Genomic DNA, 26839 nt, shown 5'->3' on the forward strand with positions numbered 1-26839 from the left:
TTCTTGTGGTTGGAAACTGAGAACCCTATCCAAACCACACCATCGTGTGGTGTTCTCAGATTTGACAGTGCCTTATGTGATTAGATGTGTATTGTTGTAGTTGGAAGCTGATAATTGTCCATAACTACACTATTGTGTGTGTTATCAGATCGAGTTTCAAGTGGTGAAAACAGAGAAACAGTGAGTATAAGTGAAAATATCTCGTTCATGGCGGAGTGGTTGTGTTGTACCTGAGACAGTCGTGGAAGAAGAAGCAGATGATGACAGCTGATGTGGTTGGATGTGTAATTGATGTGGTTGGAAACGGATAATGATGTTCACAACTACACCATCGGTGGATGGTTAAGAAAGTGGTGGTGGTGAAAGAGGTGGTTATGATGTTGCAAAAGAAAGATACGACAGTGGTGGCAAAAGAGATGGTAATGGATAGTCCATAATTTGAAATCGTTTTATGACTACATCTTTTATGATCACATGAATGAGTTTAAATGAAAAATATAATAGACATTTTACGCCACCTTTTGCTGGACAAAGTACATCTTCAACTAGAAATATGTCAAATTGTAAGATATCAGTTGTAAACTATGTCAACTTGGTAAAGCTCATTTTTACGCAATTAGTTAAAAGACAAAGCACCTCATTTGATTTCTTTAAAAGCAAAATTGATTTTTAAAGTTATGAGGTAACTTTATTACCGTCCAATGAAAAAGGTCGACGAGTGTTTATTATGTGTAAATGCGCAGCTGCATCAGTGCAAAGTTTTTTGGGAGTTTTAAAGTATTTAGTAAATGTCAGACTCTAGACCAATAGTGTGTCACTAGATTTATTGCGTGTATGAACTATGTCTATATATATATTCAAACTCTTAAGTCTTAACAATAGGAGCAATTGCACATGATATACAAGATAAAAAGATTATTTAGGTGATTGGTTTTGTACTGTTTCATTTTCCTTATATCCCAAAAGTAACCCTGTTGATATTTTATCTTGCTAACAATTCGTAAATCTCTCCACGATTTGACTGGTTTCAATTTCTTCCATTCATGAGACTTCACCTCTGATCCATGCGGCTTTGCTGGAGTTTACTGTGACGGCGATAAAGTAATTTCTCTCAACCTCGGCGATCCCAGAGCCGGTTCACCCAGATAAAAGACCTTCGTTTCTTAGCAATCAGCCAGAATTTCATCTTCGGGGAGATTCCGGCGAGTCTTGGCGAGATTCACCGTATCAGAACGCTCGATTTGAGCTACAATCAGCTAGCGGGAACTATTTCTCCGTCCATCGGATCCTTACCGGAGCTCTCCAATTTGATTCTCTGCCACAATCACTTAACCGGATCAATCCCTCCGTTTCTCTCGCAATTGCTAACCCGAATCGATCTCAAAGGCAACAGCCTCACCGGTTCAATCTCTCCCGCGTCTCTCCCTCCGTCATTGAGATATTTATCACTCGCTTGGAACCAATTAACCGGACCAGTTGACAGAGTTTTACTCCGGTTAAACCAGCTTAACTACCTCTCTTTCGTCTGACATCTCTGACACAACATGTTTTGTGCGGTGAATCTTGCATGAGAGATATTGGCGGTGGGGATTTCACGTCGAGGTGGAGGGACCACCGGAGACGCTCGTTCGATGGATGCTCCTGCGTTTTAATGGAGATCGCCGCTGCCGTTTGCCATTATATACATTAACTCTTTGCTCTTTGTCTTGGATGGATAAAGGGGTTTGGTTTTGTGATTGAAGAGAATGAGAAAGTGTTGAGATATGTGGAGTGATGAATGATGATGCGTATTTATACGAACGTAATTAATTACATATATATATGGCGACGTTGCTGGATTTTTCTTTTCCGTTTCATAGAATCATCTTATCACTATGATTTCGTTTTAGGGATAGAAGGGTAAGTTCTCATTCACCGATTTATCCTCATACCTAATTAAAAAGTTTTATGCATAGTTACCTAAATAACTTTTATTCTATGTATTTCCAACCAAATAGGCCCAATAGAGTAACTTTTTACTTTTTTTTTCTTTTTTGAAAACTGGCAATACTTCTATAGATGTTTTCAGGCATTGCAAACTTCGTAAAACGTATGGTTTCAATTACATATTACTATTAGAGTATCTTTTTCCAAATTTCTATTTTTTTCTTGATATATCTACCTAAAAAATATAAATGTTAATATTCGCATGGGTAATATAATTAACTAATGTTCGATCAAATAAACTAAAATAGTGAAGTTAATTAAGTAAACAATTTATTCGGTACATCATTCGTTCATAGACTTTTGTAACCACTTATTCTCACAGTTTTTGTCAACGATATAAAAACAAAACGAGTCATACATACATTTTGAATTATTTAACTTATGTTTTGGGGACCAAACTCTATTCACAATATTATACAAGAAAACGCGTAGCAAATATATGTTACCTTCCTTTAAAAAAAAGTTTTTGTATTAAAAAAAATTAGTTCTTGTTTACAATAACAACTGAAAAAAGAAAAAGAAAATAAAAATAAAAATCAACCCATTAATCTGTTTACAAACATGTGTAATCCTAACCCTAGTAAACGGACATACAACCTGAAAAAATAGATGATCTTTCCGATCAAGCTGAGCCAAATTGAAAAATGCATGTGAATTTAAATGCAAAATTTATTAACTTTATATTATAATCTATTTTTTATTGGTTGAAATGTGGTTAGCTTTATTGATAATATTTTTTTTATTTAGTAAATATACAAATTTAAATGTGTTATTAATCTGTATACATAAGTCTAAAATAATAATTAAAATAAAATGGAAGGAATATAAAATAAAATAATCCCACACACAAAATTTCTTCCAGTTTCATACACTAAACATTGGAACATAATGCATATTTAAAGAGGACAATAATTACATATATAGTTTATCAAAAAAAAATTACATATATGATGCAGCATATATATATATATATATATTACTTAAAAGAACCAATAAAACAAATACTACTTAAAAGAACCAATAAAACAAAAATATATATGTAGTTCAACAAAAAAACAAAAATCTATATAACATACTCCCTCCGTTCCATTAAGATAATTTTTTTAGAAAAAAAAACTTGTATCACAAAAATGTATTTTTTGTGTTTTCTATGAAAAAATTATAAACTTCGAGAAAATTAATTGACTTTATTAATTACTATTGGTTAAAAGTTATTGAAAATTGAAAACTACAAAAAATGATACATTCATTATGGTAGTTTAATGTGTTTTTTAATATGTGTGAATATAACAAAAAATATATCTTTGTGAAACGGGTGGAGTAATAAATAAATAAATAAATATATATACTACTTTAAAAGAACCAATAAAACAAAAATCTATATAAAACAAAAAAATAAGATAAAAAAAAACATAAATGATCAGCAACAGTGGAAAATACATACTCACAAGTGGTATATAAATAGAGGAATGGGAAGAGGAGATTGGTTGTCTTCTCTGTCTTGTAATATAAAGAAGCTTAAAAATCAGAAAGTGTGTTTTAATTTTTCAAGTGTCGGTGAATTCCCAAACCTTCTCTTCTTTCTTCTCCTCACGTCTTTAAACTCTCTTCCCTTCGCATGTAACCCTTTCGCCGCTCACAAAATATCTTTTCTCTCGAGAAACTCAGATCGAATAAGAAAAACGCCGATGATTCTGTGATTTTTCTCGAGGAGTTTTTTTTATGGAGACGGGAGCGAAAGTAACGGCGGTGACGGCGGCGACGATGGGGATAGGGACGAGGAAAAGAGATCTGAAACCGTACAAAGGGATACGGATGAGGAAATGGGGGAAGTGGGTGGCTGAGATTAGAGAACCCAACAAGCGTTCCAGGATCTGGCTCGGTTCTTACTCTACTCCCGAAGCGGCGGCGAGAGCTTACGACACTGCTGTTTTCTACCTCCGTGGTCCTTCGGCGAGGCTCAATTTCCCGGAGCTTTTGGCTGGACTTACTGGTTCAGGCGGTGGTGGAGATATGTCGGCGGCGTATATAAGGAGAAAAGCGGCGGAGGTTGGTGCTCAGGTGGACGCGCTCGGAGCGACGGTGGTGGTGAAACCCGGCGAGAGTCTCGGTGGTTACGAGGATAAGGATAACTGTAATGGAGTTAAGAGCGGTAACGGGTCGTTGGAACGGGTCGATTTGAATAAGTTGCCCGACCCGGAAAATTCGGAAGATGACGACCAATGGGTGAAGAGGAGATAGAAGGAAAATATAATAATAATAAAAAAATGTAGTTGTAGAATAAGAATGTTTGTCTCTACGATGCGCATCCATGATGCACCGTGGTCGCTAAGATGCGCAATCCATTTTATTTTGTTTCACCACTCGATGGAAGGTTTAAAATGTGTCCTCTCAAATTTGCCACTTACAATTTTACAAATAGATTGTAAGTGAACTAGCTATGATGATTCAATGGGTTGTATGGTCTTTGTATTAACGGAACACGTATTCAATCGGAGGGCTACTCCATCCATAGGTTGTATACATGGTTGTTTTTTGGTTGGTTGATTTACTTTCAGAGGTGTTCTGATTTTGTGTGTCATGATTTAGATAAGAGAATAAGTACTGTATTTACGTGTTCGTGCTTCTTTTGCAAGAGAATCGGTACATATATTTAAACTACTCTATAAATGAATCGCTAAGACAATTAAAAAAAGTTTAAATACTAAAACAACTAATCTGTTGGATCTTCTATCAATTATTCATATATTTTTGTGTTTTAATCAACATGACAGATAATCTTGCTCATAGTGCTTGCTGTAAATCTGTTCAGTTTTATTTACGAACTCTTCTCTTTCGATGTGATGTGAACATCCATTCCGGGTGTTTAAATTATACCCTAGCAACCTTTTCTTGTAACAAGTTAAAGAAATTGCATTTTGTATTGTAGAGGTGCTAGTGCACATAAACCATAGCAAATTAGTTATTTTTTGTGTGGTTTAAATCTGTTTTCTTCGTTGAAAATATTTACATACCAATACAGTGTATATTTTTAAAAAATCAACATAAATCATGTAATGGTTTTCAGTATTATTGAGTCAGTTTTTCTGTTACCCCATCATAAAGCAAATGATTCAAAAATATCTCAATAGGGGAGAATAATATTTGATCTGCGGTTGGGGATGCGAAATCTATGTGTTGGAAAGAAAGTAAGATTTGAAAGAATACAATTGTGGAGGTTGGTGCAACTCTGTCACTGTCCTAACAACTAAAGCTCGCAAATTATCGTAACCACTAAAAGTGATTTGATGTGTTTTGAGGATAATGTCAAGAGCAAATTACAGCTTCTCAGTTTATTTGCATACTCTGTTTTATTATTATTTTATTGGGGGCAGAGGTAGTCGGCAAGATTCTTCTGTTGATATTTGTTTCTTTTTCGTAACCATTTGGCAAAATCTAAAACGTGCAAAGTGAGGAACGGTTTATACAACGGGTGTTGTGTGAAACTAAAGATTTGACACAAGTCTTGTGACCACAAACACAAGACACTTTTTTCCAGACATGTTCTGTGTGATCCCACAAGTTCAAAAGAAAGAAAAACGAAGAAGAATAGAATTAGGGAAGTAATAACTAAAAGTGAAATTTCAGTGTTTTTTTTTTGGTTTCTTGAATCCAAAATTGAAATATGTAGTTTCATATGCCTCATGATGAGTCTATGACGTTGCGATTACTTTCTTTCTCGTTCATTTACCTCTTATTAACCAAATGAAGTTGAAAAAAGGAAACATTAATAGCGATGAATGAAATACCATTTTGTTATCAAAATGTTTGGTGGTGTAATTGCAGTGCAAGAAGTTTTGAATTCATAATTTCTTTGTTATGAAATGTTATTTTTAAATTAAAATTTCTAAAAACTGATTCCGGATCTAGTAAAGATTATGAGTGTAAGGTCCAAAACTTTTACAATTTTAAAAATTTGTTTTACCTTTCTTAAACATTTATAAGTAACATTCATCATTTTTCCCTTTTTCATAGATTTTTAGGTTATTTATTTTGATGTCTTGAATATAAATTAGAAAAGACAAAACTTCATTGATTTATTAAAAAAACTGTTTTAATAATTATTTTCTAGAATATTATTTTCTAGAAATGTATTCATCTAAAATATTTATGTTATTTAATAATACTGTTTTTTATATTCGCTGTTAGAAAACAATAAAAAAGATTAATGCAAATGGTAGCTCAAAATTAGCTTAACTAATATCGTACGGACAAAGTTCAGCAGCTATAAGGGGCGTAAATATAGTTTGGTTACACTCGCACCAAATCAAGAAGTACCGTAAAAGAGAGTACATACGTCGGTGGATAAACAAACCAAAGAAAGAGGAAAGTTTTTTTATTTTTGTATTAATCAAAAGTATTGGTTAGATGAGAATCAAAGCATCTGATAACCTAACCCATCAACTAAATAGTAGCTGATTCCGATTCTGCAAAGAGACAGAGAGAAGTGCACTTACACGATCTTTAGTAAAGCAAACGCTCAACGCCTCTCCTAAGTTATTGGAAGCTTCTAAAAGCTTACATGGCCTCACAAAATGCATTACTTTGACATTGTTGTTATTGAGTAGCTTTTAATGAACATGATTTATCAGCGTTAACAAGGTTTACTTGACAGGAGAGTGTGAGATCGCAGATACTCTCTTTCACAAGACCCGGGCCGGCTTAACTTGATGAAGGGTTTTTAGGCAAAAACTATTTAATAATTCATGCCAATTGTTTTTTAAATTTTATTTTCCTTTTTAGTATTTTTCCACATAACATATATAATAAAAATGAATTCATATAATAAAACGAAACTTATATTTACAAATACGGAAAGAAAATATACTTTTTATTTTATAAAAGGAGTTCACAAAAAATATTTTCGATGTTAAAAAAAATAACCCTTTCTTTAAAACATAATATCAACAAAAAAAATTTATATCAGTCTATTTTCTCAGATTATTGAAAGGTAAATTAAATAAAGTGCACTAAAATATCATTGATGAACTAAAAATATTTTATAATTGCTAGTGTTGAGATGTTTATTAACTTTTGCATATTTGGTTAAATTTTTAACTTTTATTTAAATTTTTTTTTATCAAATCACATATATAAAAAATCTACAAACTTTAATCAAACCTAATTTACCACTAAAAATTCTTTAAGGCTTAATATTATTATTTTAGTTTTATTTTTTAAAATTTAATATATTTATAGAACATAATACACCTATACTAAGAATATATAAAAACAAATGCAAATATTTATGGTTAAGATTATTTAGAATATTTTTAATATTTATATTTTATACATCTAAAGTATTAAGTTACATAGAATTTACAAATAAAATAATAATTATTTTGTAAATATTGATATATGTTAATGAATTTTCAAAATTATATGGTAATATTCTTTTATAAAACTTCATACTTATCGCAATCTCAGTTTTTTCCACTATTTTTACAAATCTACAAATCTTAAATTATATAAAAGAATTTACGAAAGTATCTATACATAGATGAAGAACTGAACAAATGAAATAAATAAAACTAATCAAATTTAGTTTAAGCAGAATTAAAAGTAATTGTGCTTTCATTTTATGATATATGTGTAACTAAATATAACCGATAAAATGAGTTACATAAAAAATCTAAATTTTTATGCCCAAAATCAAAATTCTAAAGGAAAAAAACAAAATTAGTCAAAATTTTATTCTGTTTGCACAAAAAAGTATGGTTAAACTTGAAAAATTAAATACAATTCAATATATTAAAGTAATGGCAAAATCGATGGGACATTATAGATTCAGATTACATATCTAATTAAAATAGTATAATATTATTTAAAATAAATCGTACATATAAATTAAAATGATTAAAAAATTAGAATATTAATAATTTTATAATATTTTTATTTTATAAATATTTATATCCGCATATAGGCACGGAAAAACCACATAGTTTAAACATTAAAGCAAAGTCTAACTGTCTAAAATTCATCTCATCATTATACACATCAGCTTCCACCAAAACAAAATTGAGAATAGAAGAACATTTGAGTACAAAGAGGCAAGACGCAAGGGACAAGGCTTTATGTCAATAGTTTTTTTAGCTACACCCCATCTGTTTCAGAAACATGTTTTAGGATTTTCATACTTATTAAATAAACATATTAGATTTTAATTACCAATGCATTAACTTTTGTAATTAATTATTCTGCACAATTTTTAACCAATATTCCGTCCGTTTGGAATTACTTGACGTTTTACAGTTTGGCACATAAATTAAGAAACTTGATGTAATATCTATTTTAACCTCTTCATTTTTGTTTAATATTAATTTGACTTTATATCGTCATCGCTGGAGATCGTTAACTACAAGGATAGAAAAAGTCATATTTTATCATTCTTTGCATAGAACTATGTGAATGTCAAATATATTGATATAAAGAAAATGCACTATAACGTCAAGTAAAACCGAACGGAGGGAGTATAATTTTAGTACACAATTATGTTTTTTAAAGTTTACAATTAATTTATGCATTGAAAATAAAAAATGTATTTTTTTGAAACAAATTTTTTTCTAAAAACATAGATATTTTTGAAACGTAGGAAATATTAATATGTAGTTAACATAAAATGATAAAATGATTAAATATTAATATCTTATTTGGTTTGATCATCAATAAACTTAGCTATAAAGCCATGTGAGGCCTGAGGCATCATTGAGCGACCGCCTTTGTGAACTGGGGCTACCTCATCTATGCTAGGCGATGGATCCTCAACCTGACATCGCTTCAAGCCTAGGTGTCGGCCTTTTAAAGCACAAATTGAATCCATATCAAACAAGTTAGTAATCTGAAACAAGCTCAACCAAGTAAACAAAAAAAAAAACATCCCTCCAATTGATCTTGAACTTCCAAACAAGAAGTCACATGAGTCAATGTCAGTCATACAACTGTTTCAAAAACCAAAAGCAGGAACAAATAACCTGAACATAGAAGTGCATACAAAGCGATATCCATTCTATACTCCAGAGCACCTATACTTTCGATTTTGGGCTATAGTGTATAATGACCCTCTTAACAGTTGTAGGATGCTTTTCTCTTAGCTCTCAATCCAACATATTTCAAAAACAAAATATTACGGTGGAAATATTTGTACGAGGTGTATGAAATTCCCATACTGCTGTGTATTATGTTGGTGTGGCAGCACCAATTTAGATTTCTTAAGAGGTGTCTAGTTGGAACTAGTATTGTTCTTTTCGCTGTCAACAAAAAAACCGCATAATCCAAAAAATTCCCCAATGGTTAAAGCTAGACCGGAATTAAATCTTGAGTAGACAAAGCCAGCTCTTGCGAGGACCATACCGGAGAATCATTCGTCAGAAATCGGCAACAGCCGAGCAAGCATGTACTGTAATATTTATTTCTCCCTGAAGAGAGACAGTCACGAGATGATCACGTGAGATATAGCGGGGGCCATCGCCACTTCCTAAAACGAATCGGACGGCTGAGAAAAAGAAGATTAATTCTTTTAAATTTTATCTTCATCCAGTAAAAGAAAGAATCGGACGGCTGAAAATAAAGCGGATTCTTCTTGGAAGGTATCTTAACCGTTGAAAAATAAAATAATTGTTTTAATTTTAATAACCTTGTCTAGGGTTTTCGAACAAAGGCATCATCGTTTCACATCGTCGTGAGAAAGAGACAAGGAGTATATATAAACTCAACTTTTCTCCATCACTCTCCGCTGCGCTCTCGCCGTGCTGCCCACAATCTCTCCGTCTTCCTCTTCCTCCTAATTTATCTCTCTTTATCCCTTCAAAAAAAAAACAAAAAAAACCCACAAAATGGCTCAGGTTCAAGCTCAGGCCCCTTCGTCATCCTCTCCTCCTCCGGTTACAGATGGCACGGTGGCTTCTGACGGAGTGAATCTCGGCGCCATGTGTTCCCTCTACGTCGGAGATCTGGATTTTAACGTGACCGATTCTCAGCTCTACGACTATTTCACCGAGGTCTGCCAAGTCGTGTCCGTTCGCGTTTGCCGCGACACCGCCACCAACACTTCTCTTGGATACGGCTACGTCAACTACAGCAACATCGATGATGGTTTTGTGCCCTAAAGTTTCCCCCTTTTTCGATTTATAACATTACATTATGCTAAAAAGATCTGATTTTTCGATACTTTAGGACAATCTGAGTGATGGGTATTGCGGAATCACTTGTTATTCGTCTTAAAGTTTCAACCTTTTTCATATATAAGATTCCGCATTTTGCTAAAAATCTGATTTTGCGATGTTTTTTGGACAATCTAAGTCATGGGTATTGCGGAATCACTTGTTGTGTGTCTTAAAGTTTCCACCTTTTTGATATATAAGATTCCGCATTTTGCTAAAAATCTGATTTTGCGATGTTTTTTGGACAATCTAAGTCATGGGTATTGCGGAATGACTTGTTGTGTGTCTGAGTTTCTTGTTGTTGTGTCTTGTAATGACAGCGGAGAAGGCACTGAAGAAGCTAAACTATACTAGTCTCAACGGGAAGATGATTAGGGTTACTTACTCTTCTCGTGACTCTGCTGCTCGTAGAAGTGGGATTGGGAACCTATTCATCAAGAATCTTGACAAGTCTGTTGACAACAAGACGCTTCACGAGACGTTTTCACCGTGTGGGAGTATTGTGTCGTGTAAGGTCGCTACTGATCACATGGGTCAGTCCAAAGGCTACGGCTTTGTGCAGTTTGAGAGTGAGGACTCAGCTAAGAGCGCTATTGAGAAGCTGAACGGGAAGATTCTGAACGATAAGCAGATCTTCGTTGGACCCTTTCTCAAGAAGGAGGAGAGAGAGTCTGCTGCTGATAAGATGAAGTTCACCAACGTCTACGTGAAGAATCTCTCGGAGACTACTACTGACGATGAGCTGAAGAGTACTTTTGGTCAGTACGGTGGCATCTCAAGCGCTGTGGTTATGAGGGACGGAGATGGGAGGTCGAGGTGTTTCGGGTTTGTTAACTTTGAGAATGCTGAAGACGCGGCTCGTGCTGTTGAGGGGCTTAACGGGAAGAAGTTCGATGATAAGGAGTGGTATGTAGGGAAAGCTCAGAAGAAGTCTGAGAGGGAGCTTGAGTTGAGCAGGAGGTATGAGCAAGGCGCGAGGGAGACGGGGAACAGTTTCGATGGGTTGAATCTGTATGTTAAGAATCTTGATGATACTGTTACTGATGAGAAGTTGCGTGAGCTGTTTGCTGAGTTTGGTACTATTACTTCTTGCAAGGTCAGTCTTGTTTGCTTTGCGTGTACAGTCTAACCATGAGAGGTTCGGAGATTCAAGTTCTTGTATCTCTAACAGGTTATGCGAGACCCTAGTGGTGCTAGCAAAGGATCAGGGTTTGTTGCCTTCTCAGCTGCCAGTGAAGCTTCAAGAGTCGTAAGATAACTTTACCTTGTGTTTGGACATTACTAAACTGTTTTTTTCTCTTCATGTATATGCTTTTTGGGGTTTTTTTGGCAGCTGAATGAAATGAATGGTAAAATGGTTAGTGGCAAACCGTTGTATGTTGCTCTTGCACAAAGGAAGGAAGAAAGAAGGGCTAAGCTGCAGGTAATAACTTCACAACAAGCTATCATCCTCAGTTACTTTGGTTTGATGCATCAATCATGAGTCTCTTTTAATGGTGTTGTTTCAGGCACAGTTTTCTCAGATGAGACCTGCCTTTATCCCCGGTATGGGTCCTCGTATGCCAATGTTCCCAGGTGGTGCTCCAGGACAGCAGTTTTTTTACGGTCAAGGACCTCCACAAATGATCCCTCACCAGGTAAATCACTTTGTTTTCTAAGCTCAGATGTGGTTCATTGGCTGATTTACTTCAAATCTGTGATAGGCTGGATTCGGATATCAGCCTCAGATGGTTCCTGGCATGAGGCCAGGCTATTTCGGCCCGATGATGCAGCCAGGTCAGCAAGGGCCACGACCAGGTGGAAGACGGTCAGGTGATGGACCCATGCGCCATCAGCCTCAGCAACCCATGCCCTTTATGCAGCCACAGGTTAGTCAGTTTGTGGTTAGTTATATAAAAAATACATGGCACAAGATGATTCTATAAGCTTTTGCTTTGCTTCTCTCTTGTAGATGATGGCAGGAGGAGGACGTGGATACCGTTACCCTCGTGGCAGAAACATGCCAGACGGTCCAATGCCAGGAGGAATGGTTCCATTTCCTTATGACATTAATGGAATGCCTCTTGGTCAGCCTATGTCTGCTGGTGCATTGGCTTCTTCTCTTTCTCAAGCCTCACCTGCTCAGCAAAGAACAGTAAGTCTCTCTTTCTCTCAATATATTTAGTCTTTCCAAATCGAGTAAGGCCACTTACATTGTATGTTATGTAGATTCTGGGTGAGACTCTGTACCCATTAGTGAACAAGATAGAGCACGAGAACGCTGCCAAAGTGACGGGTATGCTTCTGGAGATGGACCAGACAGAAGTGTTGCATCTGATAGAGTCACCAGAGGCTCTGAATGCTAAAGTTTCAGAGGCACTGGATGTGTTGAGAAACGTGAATCAGCCAACGCAGGGGAGTGAAGGCAAGAGTGGAAGCCCGAGTGGCATGATGGCTGCACTTTCTATTAATGATCACTTGTGAGAAGCTTTTGTTGGAGTACTGCTTGAACTCTCTCTCTCTCTCTTTCTCTCTGATTGACAAAATTTTTGCGGAATGATTGTTTTCTCTTTTGACTTGAAATGATGCTTTTTTTGGTTGGATAATCTTTTACCGTTGCAATTCACTTTTCAATTATCTTTGGGAAAATGTTTGCCAACAAATCCATTACACTACAAAGCAACATCATCTCTATAAAGTAATCCTCTTGCTGCTCCAATGCAAATTGCCAATCTCTGTTTAATATGCATGTGCTAGATTCTTTGCAAGACTTGAATCTGTCTGGAACTCCAAAATCGCTTGTCCTCAACGAGTCTTGCCTCTCTTGATAGTCAATTTGCTTAAACATATCCAAAGCCGCCTCCGATCAACCATTGCTTTTAGAATTGTTTGCTGCTCTCAAAATGTCTATGAAGGAAATCTTTTAGAATTGTTTGCTGCTCTCAAAATGTCTAAGTTTAAGTTGCCTAATGGCCAGTGGTTAGTGTTGGAACCCTCATTCTGTTAAAGGAGACTGTACAATGGTCTTTTAACTTATTCTTTTTGATCTCCCATTCTAAAGGTATGACTGGTGACCGCGAGGAATAATGCATTCTCTAACGTTCCTACAAAAAATTACCATTCACAAGAAATAATAGTTCCCTCTCGTTTCCTTTCATTCCTTTTTTTGTGTAGAGAATCAAAGAACAAAATTATTCCTTGTTAAATTTGATAAGGAACAACCATTCTTATTCATTTCTGCTATTTTATTCCCGTACATTCCTTTTTTATTCGTTCATCTTGTTTTCTGGATGGTCACCAATCAGACCCTAAATATAAATTTGCGGATTTTACAGGTCTGTTAAAAAATATAGTTTTTTTCAGTCTTGACAAAAAATATAATTTTTTAGTTTTAGTGGAAATTTTATTTTATGATTTTATTTGCAGTCTTATGGTTTTAGTACAAAGTCTAGAAAAATGCAATTATATTGTTTTGCATGAAAATCGCTATTTTTTTACAAAATAATTTTTTAATAAAAATAGAATAATTTAAAGTTATGATTATAAATAAATATACGTTTAGATATTTTCAGTTTTGGACACATGAAGATTTTTGTTTCAAACACATATAATAAATTTATTTTCATCTAGACACACTTTTAATCTGACAAAAATAAATAAATAACAGCTCCTAACTGCATTTGAAGTACGAAATGAATAGCCGTAGTTTGATTTGAGACTCTTTTTTTTTTTCCTATTTCTTACATCTTTGAAATGATGACTCTTTTTACAAACTCTTATTACCTCTAGACCATTCAGAAAATCAGCTTGTAGTACAACACTTCTACTTTTCTTCGGAATAATGTTCACTCAACGGTAACGTTACATGACTCCAAAAAAGTGCACCATCCACTTCGTTAATTTCGTAACGGTTCCTCTCTAACTTGGGACAAAACTCGAGTTTGAGAACGAGATGAATTTGTACTTCCATATTTCTTCACTTGATCCTCCTGTACAATCGAGTTGCAGCTAAACGAATCACTCACCATTAGCCTTGGAATCACCAAGGAGCCATCCCCTCCACAGCTGGAGATAGACGCAGCACTATCTCCAAGAATCGTCATCATCTGAAGCCGCAAAATGTATTCCAGTTCCCAGCTCACATCCGCCATGCTCGGCCTCTCGTCTCCACTATCCTTAAGACATTTCTCCGCGACTTCCATGAATTTCCTCAAAACGTTCGGCTCAATTTGACCTACCAATCTTTGGTCTACAATCTTATCAACTATCTTCCTCGATTTGCATGACATCGCCCAGTCCGCTAGGTTCTGTTCCTCAGAAGGAAGGTGCCTACTGAGAGCCGGTCTCGCGCACAAAACCTCGAGGAGAACAACTCCAAACGAGTACACATCTGATTTCTCCGTCAAGATGCGCGTGTACATGTACTCAGGATCAAGGTAACCGTACGTTCCTTTGATGTTGGTACTGATACTGATCGATTCTTGATTACGAACCACGAGTTTTGATATGCCGAAGTCAGCAACTTTGGCAACAGTGTTCTCGTCTAGTAATATGTTTGTGGATTTAACATCTCTGTGAATGATTGCTTCTTCCGAGCCGCTGTGGAGATAATGCAGTCCTCTGGCTGCTCCGATGCAAATCTCCAGCCTCTGTTTCCACGACAAGGAAGGCAAATCCGAGCCGTATAGATGCTCCTGAAGCGTACCTTTTTCGATAAACTCGTAGACAAGGATCATCTCCGAGTTTTCATCGCAGTAGCCCGTTAGAGAAACAAGATGCCTGTGCCAGATTCTTGACAAGACTTGAATCTCTGTTTGAAACTCGAGTATGCCTTGTCCGGAACCGGGCTTGCCTCTCTTGATAGCCACTTTGCTTTCATCTGGAAGAATGGCTTTGTAAACATCTCCGAAACCGCCTTTCCCGATCAACAGCTGCTCGTCGAAATTGTTTGTAGCTATCAAAATGTCTTTGAAGGGAATCTTCAAGCCTAAGCTTAGGTTGACTAAAGGTGAATTGTTGCCCGAATAAAAAGGTCCATTCTCGGAACTCCCACCTCCTCTGTACAACGGCAAAGGAGACCACACAGTGACCTCAACTTCTGGCTGCATCTTCTTGGATCGCCTCAGCTTCAAGAAAAGTATAAACAACAAACCCAATACTAAAACCAATGCAAGAGCGGCACAGCCAGCGATAATGTAAACCCGATAACTACTTCCATTTGAAGAACTTTCCAAAAACTCCATCACTTCCAGACCGTTCAAAAAACCAGCATCCTTATATGGTTCCGTATTGCCTAGACTAATATTCAAAAGTCCAGAGCCATCAGAGACATTAACAACATCGATATAGAACGGAGTCACTGACCCATGGTGATCAAAAGGGTTGACATATAGACGCCAATGCCCATTTACATAGAGATAAAAATCGGAGGGTTGTGATTCGTTGTTCTTGATATCAAAGAAGTGAGCCCTGATGAAGTGTCTATAGTTGATTTTGACCTTAAAAGACCATGTAACGTTTATCATAGATATCATTTCAGAAGAAACTATCGTTTTAGCCGTCCGGTAGACGAAGTCAGGAGCAATGAGTTCCGACCCGGACTGGTGGTTAGGCTTTTGCGTCGATGAAATGTTTCTGGCTGAATCTTTTCGGTAGAGAAATGCATCGTCTGGGGACCAAGTTCGTCCCAACGTGTCGTCTTCTGGTCTGGTTTTCTTGCCTCCTACGTTTAATCTGTAAATGGTACGCAGATTCTTGGCCGACTCTGTGAGGTCATTAGGAGCGGAGAACACTTCAATGGCGCTGACGAGAGCAACAGAGGAGCGGTCCGGCACGAAGCGGATTTCGAGTTTTGGCGAGTTAATCATGAGGAGAAACTCTTCAACTCGTGGGGTCTCGTTGAAGTTCTGAAGCGAGAAACTTCTCAAGGGACGGTTAGAACCGGAAGTGGCAGAGACTGTGAAACGAGCGGTTGAAAGCTCTGTTCGAGAAGAGTCGGCGGAGAAGTGGAGACGCAGGAAGTGTAGACCAAGAGAACCGAGCTGGAACTTGTAATGAGAAGGGCGTCTGAAGATCCTAGCCGTCCGATAGATTTCCGGCGCAGTGGACGATCCAGATTGGTTGATGACTTCAGTTCCTTCTCTGGTGAAGGATATGGAGTTACCACTGGAGAGGATCATATCTCCAACGAAAGTCTGATCAGCATAAGTGACGTTAGAATCCGACCCACAGTTGACGTAAAGCTTGTCGGAAGGACGAGAATGTGTTGAAGTAGCAGAAAGTGTTATATGAGGAAGGAGAAGAAGAAGAACAATAACCACCACCATTGTCACAAAGAGAGAAACAGAGTGTTGAAAACAGAGAGTCACCATAGCTTTGATGGAGAGAGAGAGAGAGAGAGAGAGAGGGGGGAGGGAGAGAGAGTAAATAGTAAAAGACAAGTATGCAACAAGGTCGGTGGATGAAGACTCATATGGTGTTTATGTGAAGAGGATTGCGGAAAACGTTGAGATCTTTTTAAGTCATTGGTTGGACAATAGATACTTAGGAATTGCTCGTCTTCTTTTGTGGCCGAGAATGTTTACACTGCAAGTGGAAAAGGACTTCAGACAATTGAGCTAATAAAATATCTTAATAAATGGTTTTTAGTTTTTAACAAATTTAATATATTCCTATTTTCAGCATAACTATATATATATGAGTCAAAGTACAATAGTCCAGCCATGTCACAAAAAAAAAGTACAATAGTCCAGCTTCATTTTTTCAAACGAAGCCTAAAACACAGTACTTACTATCCTCAGCCAACTAAACATATTTACATTTATGTTTTACCTCCAATCAGCTTTTATACCGAACTACCACTGCTTAGTTTACTTTCTTTTGAAACACAGCTTATATTAATGCATTAGGTGGTGTTAGCTTCCAGCCATAAAGAGTTCACCCTCTACAAGACACTGTTTTGTCAGTGTTTTCCTCCCTTGAGATCCAGTGAAAGGAAATGACATCAAAATGAAAAGATAGTTCAAACACGTCGGATACAAATTCCTTATAAATCGGGAGAAATCACCACCATTGATATTTGTCGAATAAAATCACCACCATTACTTTTTTTGGGGGGGTCAAATAATCACCTGCATTACAAATATGCATATTACAATGTAAAATATGAGTTTGTTCAAAAAAAAAAAACAATGTAAAATATGGCCATAATTAATCTTTAGCATATGTCGAATAAAATATTCTTGAAATCTAGTCACGGTGCAAGCATTAAAATATTATCTCCTTTAGAATGTTGCATCAAAGTTCAAGCTTAAAGTTGATGTACCCATAATTTCCAAGGTAGCAGCATCTTACCAAAAAGTAATCTCACGAGTAAACATAAAACCCTCGCCGATTAACTTCTCGGTGTGTTCTTTACTTGGGTCGTTAACTTCATCCGGCAACCTACAATCTGATAATCCCATTTAGTTGATGAGGATTTGAAATGATTGACATATGACATTAACTTCACAAAGCATATAAACAGATTGGTGGTGTGAATAAATAAACAGATACATGAAATGATGACATTATCTAAATCCATTATATGCAATGGATAAGATAGTATCTAATGTGTCTTAGCTATTATGTTTTATTTTAAGGGAAATTATGCCCAATGTACAAGAAAAAAACACAAATTCACTAACTAACCAAAATCACTCTCTCTTTCTTTATTTTTCTTCCTATCTCTCTTTACTTTCTTACTAAGAATCTAATTTTCCATTATTTTTTGGTTATTTCACAAATAACCCCTTATTTTTACGTACTAAAAAAATATTGTGTGCTGATATGAAGTCTAGTGATCAGCTATAAATATCAAGGAATACATACTTTGATCAGCTGTTTTCTCCAGGAATATCTGGGCACATAGACAATACATAAGCAACCATAATTATACATATTCATCAAGCACACTACTCAAGTATCTTAAGGATTGTCATTTTAACTAGATAAACGGGTCTAGTGCAAAGATGCTTACCACTTCATCACCATCATCCAACTTTCACACTTTGTTCTGCTTCAACGTAGTCACCATGTCCGTTTCTCCATTGACTTTGAATATAACAACATACATGTCAAGACACGCAAATGAAAAATATTTAATGGCGATAAGACACTTCTTGTACATACTATCTACGTTTTACAATAGACCATTATCTATGACCATTGTAATTAAACTAATAGGATAAGAGGGAGATGAATAATTTATCTTGAAGAGTTTATGCTATAAAACAGAACGGGTTATTGCAAAGATGCTTACCACTTCATCATCATCATCCAACTTTCACACTCTGTCCAGCTTCAGCGTATCTAATCACCATGTCGTTTGTCCATTGACTTGTAAAATAACAGCAAACAGGCAAGAACATGCAAATGAAAAATATTTAATATGGCAATAAGCCAATTCTTGTATGCACTATCAGTTGCGGTAGAAGCATCTGCGTCCGGTCTTTGATAGCATATACATTTTTCAGCCATTACTAAATAGTATCAGTAGTTCAGTTTGAAAGCTCCTTTTTTGTGCTTACTGCCCTTGTTTTTAAGAGTTGTCCAGGGCCAGGCATGCGTATTATTTTTGTTTTATAAAAGACCATTACCTATGACCATTGTAAGCTAATATGATAAGAGTATATTCTATTAAACAAAACTTTTTTTACATCCAAAAGGATATTCTATTAGTCAAGATAGAAGTGGTCTGAGAATCCAAATCGGAATAGAACAACCAACAAAAACTAAACTCATATGAAAAACTCGGACAGACTTGACTAAAGTGTCTGCTATCCGGTTCAGCATCCTTGGAACATGCGTGATCTTGAAGTCGTGGAATCATCGTTTAATAGATGCTAGCTCTGCTAGTTTCTAGAAAAACTTGGCCATGATGTCGGATCTTGATCATTACAACGACATCCTTGCAGTCCATCCCAAAGTGTTGACATGTTGTGTGTTGAAGCATATTTTCATGGACCAAATAAGAGCATCTAATTCTAAATGCAGAGGAAACACTCGTCTCTCTTTGTTTTTCAACCCTAGGGAATTATTGATTTCCAAATTCATTTAGGCATACCCAACCATATCCACTATGTTATGACTCCAAAGTATATGACCCATCTACCAAACAAATACTCTGCAAGCGTAAGGCTTGTATATTCACTTTAAGTTTGGTGTGGTAGATGTGCATAATTTGGGATCTTTAAGTTTGCGTCAAACCAAGCATGACATTCACTTTTAGCATGTCTAATTAGCTCCATCGGATCCCTTGTGACTTTTTTTTAACAGTTTATCATTTCAGGTTTTCTAAAAATACCAAATAATCCATGGATATGGATCTCTATCTACCTTTAAAAGAAACTTACAAGATAATTTGGTAAGAAGATTTGATTAAAAACTAACTTAGATTGAAGTGACACTAATTTGCAACTGATGAGTAAGTATCTTAGAGACCGAGTGCAAGTTTCTGAGTAGTGTTATTAAACATATACAAAGACTGATCACCTAAAGCTTAGCTGGCTAATTACATCTTTAATTGGACCCATTACGAAGTCATTTCTAGACAAAGAAGGCGTACGCTTGTTAATGAAGTGATTAGCAAAAAGTAGTATGTTTATAGGAAAGGTAAGCAATGTTGGTTAAAGTTCAGGCATGTTTCATAACAAGAAGAGTTTGCTACATAAACAGAAACCAAATAATAAAGCGAATATAATCTACATATTAAAATTGATTTTTTTTTTGACTGAAGGCAGATTTTGTGTTTTCTTTTATTCATAATGGTGATTCTTTTTTTGTTGAAATGAAGCATTAAGGAGTTAATTAGCATGTATATTTTTGTATAACATTAACTTTAGTGGTTCTATGACCTAACCGTGTCCAAACAATAATTGAAAAGTTCAATTGATGAATAAACTCCAAACAAAAGTTATCAATCTATGGATTTAGGTGAGCAGTCCAATAGTACTCAAATAAATATTAAATATATATAAAAAACATGAACACAAGATGATGATGATAATGATAATAATAATAATAATAATAATAATAATAATAATATAATAATAATAATATCTTATATATTAAAAGAGAAGTCATAACTTTGTTCATATGTGATTTTTTTTTGTTTGGACCATCCTCTAGAAAATTTATCAAATTTTACATAACTCAATCATCATATATTTTAATATCTTTATTTTTTTATTGAAAATACAAATAAATATTGTTTAAGAAAATTTTAAGAAAATCTTTTCAGAATCAGGATAAAATTTATTTTTGAAATTAATTAACTTAAATTTCAATTATCATAAAATATAATTAGAATTTCAAATTAAATTTATTTTGTGATTGATGAACGAAAATTAAAATCATATAAATATTTTAATTATATTTTAATGATAATAAAAATTTAAATTGATTAATTTTCAAAAAAACATTTTATAAAGATCTTTAAAAGATTTTGTTAGAAAGAAATGTCATTTCTGTTTCAAATAAAAATATTTACTACAAAATTAGTTTGTAAGTACAATATATTATAGTTTCTCTTTTAAAAATATTTTTTTGTTGTTCTTAACAGTATCTCAAAATATTTCTTCTCTATTATGTAGGTTCAATTTAATTTAACTTCCATATATAAATTTCAAATTTAGAAATAAAACCAGAAATTATGTTGGTAAGTACTTTAATAATGATATAGTTTAATTTTAAATAGATTTATTATTATACATTGATATATATATATATATATTTCATGTATCGTTTATAAAATGAAAATTAAAATTCTATTTTATTTTTATATATTTTATAATAATAATAAATAATGTTAAAATAAACTATTTTATTGAAATAAATATGATAAATTATATTAAATTGATAAATTTATTTTCATAAATATAAATATTTATGTTAAAAATATAATATGATGACAGAACGGTTTAATATTCGCAAACTATATAATACATGTATAAAAAATTTACATATCTTAAAATTTTGTATATACAATAATATATTATCTAAAATGAATAAATGTAAAAAATATTGTTAAAAGAAAATCCAGCTTTGAAGGATGGTGGATCAAAATTTAGTATAAATTAAACACAAAATAATTTTCAGATATGTTGTTTCATGCATATATTAATTTTTTCAGTAACTAAATGCAAATATAATAAGATAAATATATAATAAGAAGCGATAAATGCATGTGACGATTTTAAATAATTGATTAGTTATAACATATAAACTATGAAATTATTTTATTTGAAATAGGTATATAAATATTTAAATATATTTGATTAACGTTAAAAATGTATACTACCAATGATCTAAAATAAATATCTATGTATATAAATTGAAAAAAATATCTACACGCGGTTGCTCAACGGATCAAGATCTAGTTGCGATTAGTATTACCGTTTTAAATTGTGTAATACGATTCATGTGACAGATACTATTTTATTGATGGGTTAATTTAAAACAAAATGAACATTATTTTATTGGACAAGCTATTTGTTAGTTTATAATTAATTTCCATTTAGAAAGATACCAACCTCCAAGTTTTAAGACAGAGATGGTAAGGTAAACTACAAAACAAAAGCACATCAAAAATTTGATTAGACTGCACACTTAACTCAATTAATTATTCACTAAGCAAAAAGCATTCCTACAAATTAGTTAATTACTAATCACTCTTTCGTTTAGAAAAGAATTAATAAACTATAAGCTTAACGTTTAAAAATGTATTAAGAGCTTGATTGGTTTTCCCGCTACCACCCGCAAACGCAGCTTTTGCGATTGGTAGCGGTTGACAGCGTTTCGAAACAATCATACAAACCGCTACAAATCGCTTCAAACCGCTCCAAACCTCTTAAAATCAAAAGCTGGTTCCAGCTAGCGTTTGCGGTTGCGGGCGGTTGCGGGAGGATAATTTTTTTTTTTTTTTTAAAACCATATAAATACAAAAATAAAAATAAAAATAAAATTTTTTAAATGGAATTATAAAAATACTAAAATATATATTATATTTTAATTAATATTATAAAATTTTAAAATAAAAATATTTTCTATAATTTAAAAAATTTAAAACTATAACTTTGAAAATATAATTTACATATTTATTATAATATTATGATTTTTGATATTTTTATAATTATATAAAATGTAAATATTGTTAATTTATTATTTAACCGCTGCTGTATTTGGTAGTTAACCAGTCATAAGTATCCCGCAAACGCACCAATTTCTAACCGCAGAACCAGTCGTACAAATCTCTTAAAACCGCTAGAAACCGCAACCACCCGCATCCGCAAACGCCCGCAGCCGCAACCGCAACCGCTGCGTTTGAACCAGTCAGACCCTAAAACTCCAAGGTCCATCTGGATGATTAAAAGCATTTCCTACTAATCACTCTTTGGATAAAAAGAAAAGTAAGAAGAAATAATTAATAAACTATCTGAGCTTAAGATCTTTAAACGTTAGATTTCCAAGGTTCATGAAATTGATAAACATGTTTGTGTTACCATTAAATTAAAAAATTTAAATTAATCTCGAAGGATCCAACGTTCATTAAGCGTACGTGGCCCACTTCGATCAGATCGTACCCGACACATCCTGTCTCATTCTACAGTCTCTCTCTCCCCATCTCTAGAGTTGTTTTGGAGTAATCTTAAACTTTGCCAAACAGTCCCTTTTCTTCCTTAACCTCTCTCATTTGTCTCTATATTCTTCACTCTCTTGCTTCTTCCTTTTGTCTTCTCTGTTGTTAGTTTCCTCGAGACGATCGGAGCAGTGTTGTACTTCCCTTTAAGGTGAGGAAAGTTTTGTTTTTTTCTTCAAATCTTCTTACTGTGGCTAAAAAAGATCTTTACTTTATGTGATTCAGTCATGTGTTTCTATTAAAGTCTTCACCTTTATTAACTGTTTTGTTTTCTTCTTCTCTAGTGTATGTAATGCATGTAGAAGCCATTGATTGTTAGCTTGAGCTGTAATCTTTATTCTAATTTGGGTTTTCATTTTGTTCTTCACTCTCAATCTGGACTTTGTCTTTCTGCTTGAGTTTTCTAAAAGTCTTTTCTTTTTGCTTTTTTTTTTAATGTGTTATAAGGATATTGTCAAAGATTCAAGAGTAGTTCTGTGGCTTGTGGGAGGTAAGAGATGGATCATAAAGCATGGCCTTGGAAGAAGAAATCAATGGAGAAAACAGTTGTTGAAAGCAATGGAGAGGTAAGTGTATTATTTGATGATCACATTAATGTTTTTTGTTGTTAGGTTGGAAAATGGATCTTCTTTCCTCATTTATGTAAATCTTGTAGAGAGATGTTTCTATGATTAGTACTTAAATAGTATCAGAGTGTGTGATCTGTTTGAGGGTTTGTTTGTCCTTCTTGGTGATCTTTGACAAAAGTAATGTAATTTGAAACACCTTTGATTTTGAGAATCTACTTAAATTATGTCTCAGCTATGATCTTTTTGCAGTATTTTCTGATCATGAGCTTGATTGTTCTTAAAACTAGATTGAGAAGGTTCTTGCTGACAAGATAGAGCTAGAGAATCGCCTCAAAAGTCTAAATGATAAGCTTACCTCTGTCGAAGCTGAGAGCAATAAGCATAAAACTGAGACACAAGAAGCAATCATTGGTAACTTCACTGAATCTTAAGCTGTCCTGAATCAATCTACATACCTTATTATTTCACATTTGCATTTTGTGTTAACAGGCTGGGAGAAGACAAAAGCTGAATCAGCATCTCTCAAGAAGAAGCTAGAAGAAGCTTTGAATGAGAAACACATGAGCGACGAGAGGTCCGCTCACACGGACGCTGGTCTAAAAGAATGTATGCAGCAGCTTCGCTTTGTTAGGGACGAGCAGGAGCGAAGGATGCATGACGCTTTAACAAAAGCATCACAGGAACACGAACGGAGACTAATGGTTATAAAGACGGAACTGGCAGATACTAGTAAGAAGCTTGCAGAAGCAGAAGGGGAGAACACTCAGCTCTCAAAGGCTTTGTTAGCAAAGAGCAAAACTGTTGAAGATCTAATCACAGAGAGTGAACGCATCCGCGCTGATAACATTGCCTTGGTGAGTAGTTTGGAGTCAAAGGAGAAAGAAAACGTTACGCTGAGATATGAAGTCAGGGTGGTGGAGAAAGAGCTCGAGCTTCGGAACGAAGAGAGAGAGTTCAGCCGTAGAACCGCTGAAGCATCTCATAAACTTCACTTGGAGAATGTGAAGAAAGTTGCAAAGCTAGAACAAGAGTGTCAGAGGCTGCGTGTGCTCGTCAGGAAACGGTTGCCAGGACCGGCCGCTATGTCGAAAATGAGGAGTGAAGTAGAGATGTTGGGAAGGGGAAGAGTTAACGGAAGCACTAACGGCGCAATGATCAGTAACCTCACTGAGCAGTTATGCTTAATGGAAGAAGAGAACAAGACTCTGAGGAATGCTTTGAACAAGAAAGTCAATGAGCTTCAGTTCTCTAGAAGTATGTATTCTCGGACAGCTTCTAGATTACTAGAGTTCGAGGAATCTTCTAAAGCAACAACAAACATTGAGCCAAGCAGGAGCAGCAATGTCTCACATGAAGTCTCTCTTGCATCGTTATCAGAGTTTGAGAATGATGATAAAGTTAGCTGTTCTGATTCTTGGGCTTCTGCTTTGCAAAGGGGAACGAGTTTGGTTAGAACACCTAAAGCTTCAGAGATGAAACTAATGGATGACTTTGCTGAAATGGAGAAGCTTGCAAGTACAGTACCTGGAAGCTCTCCTATCTTCTCTTCTGATTCAGTTTCAGCTTCTGGTCCGGTTGAGAACGAATCTAATGAAGATATCAAGTCGGATTCAACGAGCAAGTCACCTCAATCTCTTCATACTGTCTTGAAAGCGATAATGGAACATAAGCGTATTACGCAGAGGAACACTGATGAAGTACTTGAAGAGATCAGACAAGCTATGTCAGGTGTAAAACAGACCGAGACTCTCACTGTGGAGGAGGGTGCACCAGGCACAGAGTGTGAGATCAGCAAGTCGATTCGCAGAATCGTTGAAGTTATCGAAGGAGTGAGCTTAAAAGATGAGAGGCATGTCTCACAGGGTTACACTGCTCGTGTCTTGCAATGGAAGACTACAGAGCTGAGTAGTGTATTGCAGCGGTTTCTTCAGACCTGTTACGATCTAATGGATAGAAAAGCAGACATGAAGAAGTTTGCAGAAGAGTTAAGCTCTGTGGTGGAATGGATGGTGAATCACTGTTTCTCTCTACAAGATGTTTCAAGCATGAGAGAAGAGATCAAGAAGCAGTTTGAATGGGACGAGTCACGGAGTGGAAGTGAAGTTGATATTGGACTGTTTGGTCTGATCTCGGAAGCAGATGAGCTTAAGAAGACAGATGATCAGTTGATTGAAGAAGAGGCAAAGGACAAGACAGCAAGGTAAGTCTGAATGGTTTGAAGACTTTGATCAAATCATAGCTCTGATGTATCCTCTTCTTTCAGTGTTTCAAAGAACGAGCTCAAGCTGGAGGAAAAACAAACCATGCGAACTGTAAGTAACCAGCACAAGATCTCAGATTCTCTTACATTTTTTGACAGGAGAGAGGTTTGATTGTCTTTGATGATTCAGGAACTGGAGATCACTGCTGCTTCTGAGAAGTTAGCAGAGTGTCAAGAGACGATTCTAAATCTTGGAAAGCAGCTCAAAGCATTGACTAACTCAAAAGAAACAGGTTTACTTCCAGACAACCTCACACCTGACCTTACTGCTACACTACCTTCACAAGAGACAAAGCCAGAGAAGAGATTGACCACTCAAAGATCATCTCTTCTGGATCAGATGAAGGCAGAGGATCAGGACAATGGAGATTACAAGGAGGAGGAGGAGAAACCTCAAGCAGTAGATAAAATGGGAAATGGAGGCAGTTCTGTTTACAATGAAACCATTGAAGCATTGGAACAGATTCTTCTCTCAGACAAGAAAAGCAAAGGCTCTGAATCAAATTGCTTCGCCGTTGTTCCTCAGAAAAAGAGCAGCGGAGGTAAGAGCCTGTGGAGAAAGCTGTTGGGGAGGAAAAAGAAAAGTAAGACCATCAAGCTTCCTAATCCATTTGCCACCTAAGAAGATGTTGTTATAATGTCATCTAATCCATCTAATCCATTTGATCATATGTTTCTTTTTTTGTTCCTCGTATTATGCAAACTAAACTGTCATTTTCATAGAATTTTTGGCAGCATATGTAAAAAAAGATACAATTAAGTAATATTTTGATCCAATGTATCTATCTTTGGCACGGTTTATCATACCCGGGCTCATCTTGGGCGAAGCCAAGTAGTAAGCACTAACTGCATGTACACCCATTATTTTTTTCATTTTTAAAAAATTAGCGTAACAAATACAATAAAGTGTTAGAAATTAGGAAATGTTACCTTTAGTGCACCCATTATTTTTTCATTTAAAAAAAATTAGTGTAACAAGTACAATAAAGTGTTAGAAATTTAGGAAATGTTATCTTTAGTGCACCCAGTAATTAATTTTCTTCAGATAATGCCCCCACTAATATTTATGTCGGAATCTGCCCCTGTCTTCACCAGTGGAATTGTAAGAGGCAACAAACCTTGCTTCATACCAAGTCACAAAGTAGACCCAAATGACTTCTGTTGAATAAAC

The 26839-nt window shown here is 35.1% G+C and overlaps 4 protein-coding genes across 6 annotated transcripts; 3 read left to right on the top strand and 1 right to left on the bottom strand.

Moving 5' to 3' along the window:
* Positions 1-3325: 3325 nt before the first annotated feature.
* On the top strand, positions 3326-4605 carry LOC103864462 (ethylene-responsive transcription factor ERF008). Its single transcript, XM_009142210.3, has one exon. The coding sequence runs from the start codon at positions 3709-3711 to the stop codon at positions 4225-4227; it is 519 nt and encodes a 172-aa protein (XP_009140458.1). The 5' UTR covers positions 3326-3708; the 3' UTR covers positions 4228-4605.
* Positions 4606-9857: 5252 nt separating this feature from the next.
* Positions 9858-12806, top strand: LOC103864463 (polyadenylate-binding protein 4). Its single transcript, XM_009142211.3, has 8 exons — positions 9858-10116; positions 10505-11280; positions 11356-11433; positions 11518-11607; positions 11693-11821; positions 11888-12052; positions 12136-12318; positions 12393-12806. Exons 1-8 carry the CDS (start codon positions 9858-9860, stop codon positions 12645-12647), a joined length of 1935 nt encoding a protein of 644 aa, XP_009140459.2. The 3' UTR covers positions 12648-12806.
* A 519-nt stretch (positions 12807-13325) lies between these two features.
* Positions 13326-20292, bottom strand: LOC103864464 (probable receptor-like protein kinase At2g23200). 2 transcript variants are annotated; one of them, XM_033289571.1, is made up of 3 exons: positions 16616-20292; positions 14035-16557; positions 13326-13953 (listed from the first exon to the last, which is right to left on the bottom strand). In XM_033289571.1, exon 2 carries the CDS (start codon positions 16532-16534, stop codon positions 14060-14062), a length of 2475 nt encoding a protein of 824 aa, XP_033145462.1. In that variant the 5' UTR covers positions 16535-16557; positions 16616-20292; the 3' UTR covers positions 13326-13953; positions 14035-14059. The 2 variants fall into 2 exon arrangements, with proteins under 2 accessions (XP_033145462.1, XP_033145463.1); XM_033289572.1 differs by having other exon boundaries at positions 13525-13956; positions 14038-16557.
* Positions 20293-22605: 2313 nt separating this feature from the next.
* LOC103864465 (filament-like plant protein 7) lies at positions 22606-26462 on the top strand. 2 transcript variants are annotated; one of them, XM_009142213.3, is made up of 6 exons: positions 22606-22990; positions 23287-23405; positions 23696-23819; positions 23898-25608; positions 25672-25720; positions 25799-26462. In XM_009142213.3, exons 2-6 carry the CDS (start codon positions 23337-23339, stop codon positions 26288-26290), a joined length of 2445 nt encoding a protein of 814 aa, XP_009140461.1. In that variant the 5' UTR covers positions 22606-22990; positions 23287-23336; the 3' UTR covers positions 26291-26462. The 2 variants fall into 2 exon arrangements, with proteins under 2 accessions (XP_009140461.1, XP_033145464.1); XM_033289573.1 differs by lacking the exon at positions 22606-22990 and adding an exon at positions 23055-23166.
* Positions 26463-26839: the final 377 nt, after the last annotated feature.

The sequence above is a fragment of the Brassica rapa genome, chromosome A04 (genome assembly GCF_000309985.2).
Source record: "Brassica rapa cultivar Chiifu-401-42 chromosome A04, CAAS_Brap_v3.01, whole genome shotgun sequence".
Classification (NCBI taxonomy): domain Eukaryota; kingdom Viridiplantae; phylum Streptophyta; class Magnoliopsida; order Brassicales; family Brassicaceae; genus Brassica; species Brassica rapa.